Here is a 13,101-nt window from a genome sequence, read left to right as displayed (position 1 = left end):
CGCCGCCGCCTGTGCGCGGGGTGTGAAGCCGCGGCCCCTCCTCCGCAGCCCGCGCTGCCCGCCCGGCCCCGCGCGCCGCGCGCCGCGCGCACCGAGGGACGCGTTGATGCATCGCCCTGGAAATTCATTGTGTGACTTTGTGGGCATTTACTGAGTTTCAGACCGAGATGCAGCTCTTGAAAGCGCTATGGGCACTAGCAGGAGCAGCGATCTGCTGTTTTCTTATATTTGTCATCCACTCACAGTTTCTTAAAGAAGGTAATTATATCTGCATGTCTGCGTACCCTATTCTTTAACGCCGAGCTCTCTACGAGGTGTCTAATTATTTTTACTGTTTCCAGTATGTTCTATTTACAGCAGTGGTTCCACGCTGTTTTTTTTTCCCTTGCCTTTTAAAGCCCTCTCATTTTTCTTCCTTTTAGCAAATAGGTAGCTTTAGACTTGTATTCTTCCTAATGTGTGCGTATATATATGTATCTGTATATTTGTATAATGTTTGTATCCTGTGTTTTAGGATCGGTATTCCCTTTTCCTAATGGGGCATGCATAGTGTGTAGAAAATATTTGTTGCTATCAGATGACCAACGAGCAGTAGTCATCATGGGAGTATTAATAAACCAAAAAATCCTAACAAGTAAACGTCTTATTTTTATACCAAATCAATAGGCATCGTCTCCTTCTTCTTCGCTCAGCGCGTTTTCAATAGATGGCACTAAAGTTCTATGGAAAGGGCAGGGCAGAGCAAATCCTGGGCATTCAGCAGCTTTCCTTGCTGCCCCGAAACTGGAAGAGGCCTTTGCCTGGTTTCAGGGCTCCTGCTTTTTCCAACTGCAGTCAGAAAATTTGGATTCTGATTTATTGGAGAAAAATAAGTCGGGTTATGGTGGTTTGTTCCCCCTTCTTTTTCCTGCTACAGTTGTGTGGGAGAAAAAAAAAAAAAAAAAAGGATGCATTCTGTGGCTAGTTGAATTTTCTTGAGGAGTTACCCTCCTATTTTGTTTATCTTTTTACTTTTCTTCCTCAGGAAATTCACTCTTTTTTTTTCTCTCTCTCTCTTCTGCTGATATAGCAATTCTTCTGCCGTTTTGTAAAGCAAACCGAGATACAAGTGTGAATCCCAGGAGATGTTCATGTTTTGTGGGGCAAGAGCAATGCTGCTCTTGAAGCAGTGTTAACAAAACCTACACTATTATATATGAGTTTTTTTTCCAGTGAACCCGTTACTTCTTTTTTTTTTTCTTTTTTTTTCAGCATTGCAGTGTAGTTCAGCCGATAACTGTGTGAGCATTGAACACAGCACAGTTCTGAATGCTGGCTGTGCAAAACATGGTAGTGGTGGTGGGGGAACTTCAGTGTGATTGGGACAAAGTTTCACTCAAGACCAGGCAAAGTGTCAACCTTGCAGCTACTGGAGGATTGCTTCTGGTGCTGGATTTTGTGGCAGTGCAAAATCCCACGAGCTGCACATTTGCAAAGATCCTTTTGCAAAATGAGCAAAAGCTGATTTGCTTCATTGGGTTAATTAAGAAGAGTTGTCCAGATATCCGTGCTGAACAGTGTGCCAGAGATTTCTCCTTTAAGAAATAACCCATGCTTTAATTGCTCTCTGTGTGTAATGCCTCCCACATACTCACTTCTTTAACATACTTTAAAATGCTCCTACTAACATACTTACATATGTCTGCCTAATGAGATGACTGTTTTTAAGGGGATTTTGAAGAAAGAAATATTGCCAATCCTTTCAGGCTGCTTTTGTCAGTATTTGCCGTTAGGTTTCATACTTTTTTCTCTCTTCCATGGTTTGATTTTTGAGACCTTCATTACTGTAAATAATCTAAGCAGGAAGAAACGTTTTGTTTCACTAAAAATATTTCTTCTCACACTGTAGGAGTGGAAAGCTAGGAAATTTATTTATAAAATCATAAACTGTGATCACAAACCAAGTGCTTTCACAAATTTCTCAGTGCTTTTCCTGCAGCATTTATAGTTGCTCTTACTGTGGACTGCATTGAGTAAACTGATGTGCTCCTGAGCTGCTGGATAACTTAATTGCATTCAGTTTGTTTATTTCTGTGAACAAAATGTTTCTGCTTTGTTTAACCCTGGGAACTATATACTTACTGTAAATACAGATTGCTGTATTGGCTCGGTTGTCAGCCTTTCCTTGATGGGTGTTAATCTTCACAATAGCATTTTGCACCCTTTTGTATAATTATTTCAGCAGTGTTTGTCTTCCTTGATGCAGTTTCAGGGATAACACTGAACAGCTTAGTGGAATTGATTGCAGCTCCATATGGTTTAACTGAGTTTTTCCTTTATGGAACTTTTTAATACCCAATAAAATTTGATTTTTTAAGGTGTAATATATTAAAATATAAGCATGTGAAAGACAGGAAAATACATAGGAGATTTAAGTGCCTATATATTGTAAAAAAATTGCAAAGTCAAGATAGAAACTTTCTTTAAAAGCCCTTGTAAGAAACAAAGGAAATGAGTATGACGAAAGGATTAGCAAATAATTAAATTTTATGTCTCCCTTGCCAGTTTACTGAATAAATATATGTAAAGGAAAAAAGTGTATATGAGATGGCTGCAGCCTTACTTTCAGAAGTTTTTTTTTTTTTAGTTTTACTTTTACATTAAAATTTTATGAAAAGTTAACAGTAGTATTTCTCATTGCATGTAACATTTAAGACTGTTGGTTTCCTGGCAAAAAGATTAATTTCCTATTGGAGCCAAATGGACTACATAGGCTCATTGTTTGTAACTCAGATGTATGGTCAAATTCCTAAGTTAAATGATTAGATTTTTTTTTTAAATGTCAAAAGGTAATTTTCTGTAGACTCAAGCAACAAACAAGTAAAAGAGCAGGTCGCCTCGCCTGATCACTTTAGCTGATACTACTATCTCCTGAGACAATTTGAGAGTACAAATTCATACACTGAGCATCTCTTTTGTATGTAAGACAATTGATTTAAGAAGAATGGCATATAAAATTAATTAAAGATACATGTTAATTTACTAATAGACACTCTTTCAATTTTTGCATGTTTTGTAATATTTGCTGATATTTTTTTCAAAGAAGGTAGGTGTTAATAGAAAACTGACAATGTTCACTTTTTACAACATCTCAAAATCATGTAATTAGCACGTCTTTTTCTGCATATGTCTTTTACTCACTTGGAGTTAGTGATGTTACCTGTTATGTTAAACTCTTGCTAATTAATAACATAAGTTTTTTTTAAATATAATTTCAGTTGTTTTGCATGGTGGGATAGTGCAGAAGTTTTGTTATATCCATCTAAAACTTATTATCAGAACCGAATGCTTGCAGCTGTCAGCTGTAGAGTTTTTATACCATCAATTACTCTTTTTAGTTCCTGTGCTGAACTTACGTTTTTTCCAAGTTGAGCTGTTCTCAAATTATTTTATATGCAACTTGGAACTAAGACAGTTTATATAGTATTACGGTACCGAAGTTCAAATGATGTGAGGAACAGTGAATGTCTTTTTTGAGATGAGTGGGAAAGAGCTGTTTAAATGTCTATTTTCATGAATATGTTTTTTTCAGGCAGCGAAGAATGGGTGACACAGGGTGCCATTTTTCCACACTTAGGCTTTTGTGTGGAAATACAGGTCGTCCTGTGGCTAATCCGTTCCCCTATGTCCAATCTGTCCTTCAGTGTTTCTAAAAGATGAATAGAGCTGTGAACCGAGAAAAGGGTATTGTGATATGTAATTGCAGTCCCATGCCTGTCTGATCTCCCTGCAAAGCAGTTGAACGTGCTGTAGTCACTTGCAATCACTATGAAGAGGTGTCAAAAACTGAACGATTTAAAACTTTTTGCAAGGAAGTGCAAGGAATTGAAATAAGAGATTATATCCATTACCTGCATCTGATTTTAAATGATATAGAGCCTCTTTAGGATTGAGTAGCATGTTTTTGCCAAGAGAAGAACTGTAAAGTCTTCCAAGTTGGTGACACTGTACATCTTATTGGGGGAAATCATTTGCCCCAAGCAAGCATCCTTTGCCTCAGTACAACATTTTAACCACTTGGAGGGATGATGGGGAAAGATAAAGGATGCATTTTCAAAATGTGTCTTTATGTATCCCACATTAAGTAGCTCAGTTAAGGGATGATTTTGGAAGGATTTTATTTCCCTGTCAGGATGCATGAAAGATTTTTATATGCATTAAAACAAAACTTGTTTATTTTAGGAATGCTAGTTAAGAGGCTGCAATGTCTAACCTACTATGGATGATTCAATATTTTTAATGGTTTATGACATTCAAGTGCTGAGACTATACAGAAGTGTGGATTCAGTTTCATGAATCTTACTTAAAGTTCACAGAATCGGAACATTCAGTTCACAAAACTACATTCTCAGTCTGCTGCTCTGTAGTAAGAGGTTTAAAATAGGATGATTTTCCATTTGTATCCTGCAGCAATTAAATACAGGCAAGAGAATTCTGGTTTTATGTTGTGATTATAAACCAGAATTTTAGTATCACTTGTACAGATGTAGTGTATGACTGTTTATACAAGTAGGTTGTCTCTTTAAGCATGTCTAATTCCGTAATTTTAACACATTCATTTTCATAATTTTATATATAATATATATATAATCTTGGGCAAAAGTTAGGAGTTACACTCCTGTTGGTACTTTTCTGTCAAATACATTTTGAGAACTTAGTGCCAGGCTAGCAAAAAGTCCACAACACTGGAAAATAATGCATTTAATCCTCATAATAACTTGATTTAGGTTTGTACTTGAGTTCAATATCTTTATTCTAACACTTTCTACAGAAATAAGTATTTTAATTTGCTCTATAAGCATGGAAAATGTTTTATATCTATTCCTAAGGTATACATTCTGTGTCTTAAAATATTAAGGCAGCATTATAGTGTTTAGCTATATAACCCCAAGCAACCCTACTACAACTAAGCCAACATCTGTGTCTATGGACAATATCCCTAAGGGTTTTTTTTTTTTTTTCCCCTTCTCATAATTTTCCAAAAACATATAATAATGTTTATATATCCTCATAGCTTCATGCAGTTGATAAAACTGGTGTTTAGTGGTGTGTAAAGCATGTTGAGGAAATAATTTCTCTTCAAATCTTTCTGAGATTTTGACCCTCAAAATTTTGCTGGAAGGAATTTAAATGTCACTCATCACGATTGATAATTTTGTCAGCTTTCCATCTTTTAAGCATGGAAATTACTTGGAACAATTGAAGAAAGAGAGAGGAATGCTTCTAAGAATTTGGGGGGAGAAAGGGAGTTTGAGTTTGTGATAGCGTTCTTTATTTCAGTTTGCTTTTTGTGCTAAAACTGTGTCTGAAAACAGTAAGATACCTTGCCTAGCAGATGTTCTGCATATGTTACCTATATGTAGTAAAACTAAGTTGAGGACAGTGTGTCCCAGCTTCAGATTTTTTAAAAAAGTTTTATCTCTTCTGACATACTGTTATATAATTCTTTTCTCTATTTTGTCTTTTATACATTGTTTACCAGTTTGTGGAGAAGCAAATATGAATCAGATTATCACAGCAGCATATCAGACTGGAGAGGGACATTGAATGCAGATGTAGAACGCTTCTCTTCCTAGCCAGACAGCAGATTTGATAGTTTAGAAAAAAACTACGCTGCATGAGGAAAGAAATGTGTTATTTTTGTCCTAGCAATTTTGCATGTTTTTTTTAGCAAATCAAGTAAATTTACGAAAACTCAGGTCAGTTGCTATTTGACAATAAGGAGCCACAATAAAACTGAAAAAGAATATAAGTCCTCCTTTGAACTAGTGCAGAGCTGTATTTAGGGTGTGAGGAAAAAAAGGTATTTTCAGAGTTTTTATTTTTTTAAAGCCTAGATTAGAGGTAAGGTAAGATTAGAGTGGCATAGTGATTAAAGAAGTTACGCGGGCAAAAATCATTTTCTTTTGCGGGGCTGAGTGGAGGTTCTTTATCTGGCATTTGCTATGCCAACATGTGCCAAGGTCAGAGCGTGTCAGGTTTTATCCCCAGAGAAGGCAGCTTTCGATCGGTCTTTGCTTTTGGGTAACGAAAATAGAAGATGTGCATGTTTTTTATAGAGAAGGAAACCATAGCTGGAAGAGAAAACCCTACTTTTTCTCATTGAGCTTGATGACAAAAAGAATTAGTAACAGTTTTTTGGTAGCCTTTTTATGACTGCCTGTTTTCATGCCCCCAAAACACAAATGAGGAATTATTGACCTTTTGCAGTATTTAGCGGCACGCTACCTATTCTTACAGGCTGTGCTACAGGCTGCTATGATTCACATTGAACAAAAGTGCATGCTTATTAGATGTGTTGGCTAATATTCATTTTTCTTGTTTCGAAGCAGGCCTTCTATTCTCTTGGCATATACATTTGATCATTACTGTATCAAAAATAAAGGTGGGGTAGAACCAAGACACACATGCAAGGAGATTTTTTAAACTGAATCTAAAAGAGGCCACAGGGGAAAAAAAAAAAAAAAAAGGGATTTTATCCCTTTCTATGTGGAAGTCAATATAGAATTGGCAACCCCCTCATTTCTAGGATTAATTCATTGATAAAATAAGAGATAAAATTCTCCTCCTTGGGAGATATATTAAAAACTTTCATATAATCATACAAAGAAAAGGAATAACACAAGATTTTTTACTAGTAATAATGCTAATATTTAATAGGTAGTATTTAGATATTTCGGACAAAGTTCACTGAGTATCACTGACCAACTTAAGTGTATTCTCATACACGTTCAAGCCGGGGATCTATTACACTTATTATGTGGATTTTGCCAAAGATCTCTTTTACTCAGAAATTATATATTCTCACCACTTGTAGCTTATATGGACAGAAAATTCTGCTTAATAGCAAAATACCTTTATTTACAGCAATATATGTGGAAATCCAACACGGTATAATGAATGAACTCATGAAAATGAACTCATTCATTTTATTTTACATTTGGCAGTACATCAGTTCACAAGTAAATGCTTGTCAGAACAATAGATCTTCCTACTAATTGTTGTTAGTCTTGTGAAAAGCAGTGAGTAACATGTTTGAAATATGTCCAAACAGCAAATTAACATATAAGTAACTAGAAGAAATAATGTAATGGATCAATACATGTTGAAATGTTTTCTAAAAGTAGTAATGTGTGTTTTCTTGTGGGTGATTTATTATTTTGGCTGAATGGAGAAAAGTAAAAAGATTATGTTTATGTGTCAGATGAAATATTGTAGTGATAATAGACCAGCATATTTTGGACCTCAGTTTCTCTCAGAGGTGCCACAAAGCCATGTAGTATTCCAAATTCTAGATATTTAATTGCAATAACACAACTGAGGAAAGATGTAGGCCAATTGAAGTGGATTCACAGGAGAGCAAAGGGAATAACCGAAAACTCTAGAAGATATGACCTAGAAAGGAAAGCTGAAGAGATGGGGGTTATTTAGTTTAAAGAAGGGACTACTAACAGGCTAGGGGAAAACACTGCCCCAGAAGTGTTGCATAACTTTTATGTGTAACTTGCATAAAAGCAAACTGTGCTAAGCTAGGAAGATAACTATTTGAAGAAGATTTAGGTTAGACATTAGGGAAAAAAGCATAGTTGGAGAATTTATGGGGAAACTTACCAGAGGTAAGGATAGCTAAACATTAGAAGAGGTCACCTTGGGAAATTGTGAAATGATTCCAAAATATTTGTCAGGAATAGCATAGGACAAGACAAAAAAGAGAGGCATTCTGGGTGACCTCTTGAAGTCCCTTGGAGCCTTAATGCTTTATACTTCTCCAAAATGTTGACTTACCTGAAATTTATTTAGTGCAAGTTATTTAAACGTCTGACTTCTGGGTAGTTTCCTGTTGAGTGCTGATGTGCATAAGCTCATAATAAGACACAGTGGGATATGAAGGGGTTCAGGGGACAAAACAGTATATAAAACTTCAAGAAAACAGCCAGTGGCTTAAGCTTTTTTATTAGCTTAATCAAGTCTAAAACATTTTCTTTTCTGGAGTTGCAGATGTACTGAAAAAGAAAGAAACATCTTTTAATTTATGCTACACTGTTTTGATATAAACTATGATATCTAAAGGTCACACTTTTTAGCATCATTTAGGTCTCTAAGACTTATTGAAGTAGGCATATTGAAGTAGGGCCCAGATCTGTCCACTTTTCTCATATACAAATAGTAGTGAAATTTGACAATTACTGTCATTTGCTTGCTGGTGTCATTCACTTCTTCTGGGGTGAGGACTGTTGAACTTTGCTGTTCTGTACTTGTTATTCCAATACCTGTAGTTCATTCTGAGATGGCATCTGAGAGGGCAGCCCCACAACTAGGAGAGCTGCCAAAGGCTTCTTGGAGGATCCGTGAGCCAGTGCCCATTCAGTGCTGTTGGTGACTGAGGGCTTTGCATTCATTGCTGTCTGTATTGGTGTGCACTTTGGTGACAGAATACCCAGTTTTTATAATGCCTGTGAGGTTTTCCAAAAGTTATTCCAGAAGAATAATGAGCAAATCATGCTGATGGAGGATGTGCAGGAAAATAGTAGTCACCAGTATTAAATAGAGGTGACCAAACCTAGGTATACTCTGTTGTTGAAGCTGTGAAGTGTCATATTTTGCAAGTAGCTCTTGAAGCAATCCTGGAATTTGTTCATACGGCTGGAAGAGTTACACACTGCAAAGCTGTTCTGCTTGGAGGTGCAGAAGAGCTGGAGCTGGATGTTAGTTACTGCTGCTGTGAACAGGAATAACATTTTCCTTTTAAAGAGGAGATAGAAAAGCTTAGAGAAATTATAGTGTCTTAAATTAGTTTTTTTTTTTTTTTTTTTTTTTTTTTTTAACCTCTTCCTATTAGTTTGCCTGACTGCGCCCACATTTTATGAGGTTCTGAGGTGGGTGCTAATTAGTCATGACAATGACAGTGTATAGTGTCTTTTGTGCATTGCTACAGCTCTTATTGTATTAAATTATATGGTTCTCTGCATAATTATTTCAATACAGATTTATTGCTTTGAGGGGGAAAAAAGCCACCACTGCTGCATTATTCAGAGTGGTGTGTGTTTTGGAGATGTGAGCAGTGGATGTGGGAACAGTCTTTTGCCTCAAGAGAATGAAACAGTTGTTTGATATGGTCACTGCTTGAGTATCACCTTGCTTATGGCTATGAAGTAATTGAGATTGAACTGAAATGATTGTGAGATGCTTCCTTTTTTGTGTGCACCGACAGTTTCCATTATCTGTTAACACTTTAAAAATATTATTTAGTCGTTAAAAAGAAAAAAAAAAAGTGCTTCTTCCATTCTGGTGTTTGCTTTTGTTTTTCTCAATATGAGCTGGTAGATGAAATAAAAACTCTTCAGCTACATTTATTGCAAGATCTTGTAACTGTTGTAAGCAGTTTTGCATTGTTGGCTATAAAACGGTGTAGATTCTACCAGATGCTGCCTTAACTCATTTTAGAGTATTATAATGGATGCTGACAAATCTTTTGAGTCGTCTTCTTTTTTGCTTCCTCCAACTTTCCATTATTTGGACTTAAATTTTAGTAAGACTTTATAGACTTTTAATTGCTTATAGCATGTTTTGCCTCTTCATCAAGACTATAACCTGAATAAAAGTATATATATATTTTTTTCAGTTATTTGAATAAGAAGAGGCATGATATTTAAGTGGGCTGAAAACCTCAAATGTCCCATTGCCTGCAATTAGAGATTCTGTGATAAAACATATGGTTTGAGCATTTTCTTGGCCGCGTCCAAAGACTGATTTCATGCCAAGGCCCAACAGGTTTATCATTCTTACTGGTTAATTCATAACTAGAAAGTATCCATTTGATGTGCTACATATATCACTTCCAGTGCTAATTATTTAGAGAAGTTGCATTGTAGTATTGGTGCATAAATTACCAGCAGTGTTTCATTTTTCTTTAGCCCCGAAAGATTCTGCAAGCCATACACAGCTCTTCAGTTTAAATAAACTGTCTGTGGTAACAGCTTTCCGAAAGTAATCTCTAAACCTTGAAAATAGAAAGAAGCAATGCACTTAGAGAAAATAAGGAAAATATTTGACATTAGGAATGAAATCTCTTTTCTATTTAAGTTGATGGTGAGTTTCTTAATGTTTGTACTGAGGCCACCATTTTTGCTATGTTAGATAGCATGAGGTTATACTGGGCTTTGGCTTTTTGACTTGGGAAAGGTACCTTTCCTATCTGTAAAATGTGTGGAATATAAATAACTTATCATTGAAAGAAACTGTTATGGAAGCTGTTTTCAGCTTCAGATTAAAAGATATCAGATTAAAAGATATACCTCACTTCTTCATACTGAGGCACTTCAGCTCCTGGTGACATTCTCCTGCCACTGATAAAATGTAATTATTTTCCCTGCTCCACAGATGCTAAAAACTAGTTACAGGTATTGAATAATTGCATACTCCTGTGCAGTGAATTATTAAGGGTAATTTCTTACACTGAAGCCCTACCTCGAGCTGGAGCCCCAAACTTACAGTCACTTTGCAAACTTAAAAAAGTTGAAGTTCACAGGAGGAATGCAAAAAAAGGGCTGTTAAATTATGTGTGAACAAGTAGTTAAAAGATAGAAGTTACAAGCCATCATTTCGCCATGCCCCTTCACAGATTCGATGCTTCTCCCTGTCCAGCTAGAGTTGTCCAATTCCTTCAGTATCCTTGTACTCATCTCACCTTATCTCGCACACGCTCCAAACTGGATGCCTGCAAACGTATGTGGAAACACGGTCCAAGAAGGGGAGGGACCTCTTAATGTTTCCAAAAAACATACTTTCCTTCCCAAGTTTTTAGTCTTTCTTAAGAATAAATGAATTACTCAATTTGTCTGTGTGTTTATACAGTTTTGAATATTCCTTTATTCAATATAAAAATCCCACAGTTTGATTTTTAGATTAGAATATGATTGACCATGTAATTCAGTCCATTGGGCATTAGGGTCACAGTATTAGCTAAGGAGTTACTGGTGTTCTGCTTTAGAAGTGTTAGACACAGTCTGGAATTTTTTGTTTTTAGTACTTTTCTAGTACTAACAGACAGAACATTAACATGAACAAGGACACACTAATTGGAATTTGTGCCCTTTTTGTAATTCTCTTTTCATTGCTGGATGAATATTTTTCGCTAGATCATCGAGAGTTGGTTGTGAACTTCCAGGCAACAGGACCCTTAGGAGAACAGAACAGAAGCCCACATTGGGGACATCCAAGTGTCTATATAGCTAAGCCAGTATATTCTTCGTATATAGTTTATTGTGTAGCCCTCGAGTTTTCCTTTACAACTTTGTGAGCTCTGTATGGGTGAGAGCTACAACATATTAGATTGATAATAATTCTCAATATTAATTGTAGTTGACAGGAATTATGTATATTTAATCATTTGTATTATGGTATAAGATGAATGCAAAGTCTATTTGTTACAAGTATTTTAATGAGTAGCTTGAAAAATGACTTCTGGTTCACAAGTGGATGAGATTTGCAAACCTCCATTTTTCATCAGACAAATGATGAAAGTCGAAAGGAGTAGCTTACCTCTCAGATTTATTCTAATGCTCTTACTTTCTGACATGATGTTTAAAGATGTCACTTCTGTCTGTAAGTTCATATAATTCCTGCTCACTGTAACAGGAATTGCAGGCACCTGTGCATCTTTAGGAAGCCAGGTTCTTTAATTCAGTAAAGCTATCCAATAGTAGACTGACATGTCAAAACATAATTTTGGTGCTAAGAAAACAGAGCAATCACATTTTCTTCTCCAGATTAATTTTTTTTTCAGAGAAAGATAAAAAGCATAGTTAAAACCTCAACAGAATTAACAGTCACAATAGTAATAAAAAGACTACTCTTTGCAGCATGCTTTAATTTTCTAATAATTTATAATTACAAAAGTGAAACAGACAAGCCCTTGCCAATAGAACTGCTTATTTATCTGACTGCTTCTGGGCTTTGATTATATTTTAAAAGTGGTCAGAATTAAGCTGAGGTATAACTGTGATTTAATCATGATCTTTTACTGTAGCTTTGCCTCTTAATATGAACCGTAGCCCTATAAAGCAAAAAGACCCCAGTGCACATTAGAGAAAAGATTATGTACAAATAGAGTGGAAGTAAAGAGCATATAATGTGATCTCAATCTTCGTTTATATTTTGAAAACTAAAAACTTGCAATGGTAACATGTAAGTTGTAAAATTTTTCTGTCTGACATTAGTTTTAGGAAACTCTTACTTGGATGACAGGTTTCTTAAGTTTGGTGAATAAGAGCTTATTTCTGAGGGCCTGTAGGCTTGGACTCAAATTGTTTGTAGTTGTTCACTGAATGCCCTGTTATGTTATGCACTGGTGATTTTGCAAACCGGTCTTCTTGAAGTCAGATTTCTAATTGTGCTCTTTCCAAGATTTTGTTTTAAACTAAAAGATAAGTGAAATATGGAGATGCCTTGTAGTATAAGAATTTGCTAACTCCTATTTCTAGAACAAACTTAGCAATATTATTTTCTCCCTGAAAGTTCAGATTTAAATAAAAGAGAGTTGTGCTAAGCAGACCAATGATGCAGTTAAGTAAGATTCCTGTTGCTCTTTTACAAGTCCAGTTTAAATCCTGTTCACTATAAGAATATGAAGCTGTGATCTGAGTGCCACAAACTTCTTCGCTGTTGGCCTTCTAATTCCATGTGCAGCCGAAGTGAGCAAATTACTTTTATGGAGCAATTTGAAGGGTCAGTTGTTTAAGTACTTAATATGTATTTGAAATCTCAACAAATAGCTCTTTTCTTTTCCCCTTTCATTGCTGCTTTTATATCTTGTTAATAAATATGTAAAAATAATAATATATATTGTTCCCAGCCACCACTTAATGCTTTCTAGATGTTGTTGTGTTACAGCCAGCTCTACATACAACGGGCAGTGGCTTTTCACTCATGGTACTTCTAAACCATTTCATTTTTGAGAATCAAAATTTTTGTTGATCTGTGATAGTTGTTACAGCTTTTATCTATTCTTTCATACTGGCATACTAGATTTAAAAATAGATCTTATCTTCGAATATGTTAAGT

At 35.7% G+C, this 13,101-nt stretch overlaps 1 protein-coding gene across 1 annotated transcript in view; it reads left to right on the top strand.

Annotated features, from left to right (window-relative positions):
- The first annotated feature begins 123 nt into the window (after positions 1-123).
- FAM19A5 (family with sequence similarity 19 member A5, C-C motif chemokine like) overlaps positions 124-13,101 on the top strand; it is a 211,954-nt gene continuing 198,976 nt past the window's right edge. Inside the window, exon 1 of the mRNA XM_026042434.1 lies at positions 124-258. Within this exon, the coding sequence (XP_025898219.1) occupies positions 168-258 (91 nt within the window). The 5' untranslated portion in view covers positions 124-167. The remainder of the gene's footprint in view (positions 259-13,101) is intronic.

This window comes from Nothoprocta perdicaria, unplaced genomic scaffold, assembly GCF_003342845.1.
Source record: "Nothoprocta perdicaria isolate Ctin4 unplaced genomic scaffold, notPer1 scaffold_300, whole genome shotgun sequence".
Classification (NCBI taxonomy): domain Eukaryota; kingdom Metazoa; phylum Chordata; class Aves; order Tinamiformes; family Tinamidae; genus Nothoprocta; species Nothoprocta perdicaria.
Note: the sequence above shows the minus strand (reverse complement) of the source record. Positions and strands in the feature narration are given on the sequence as shown.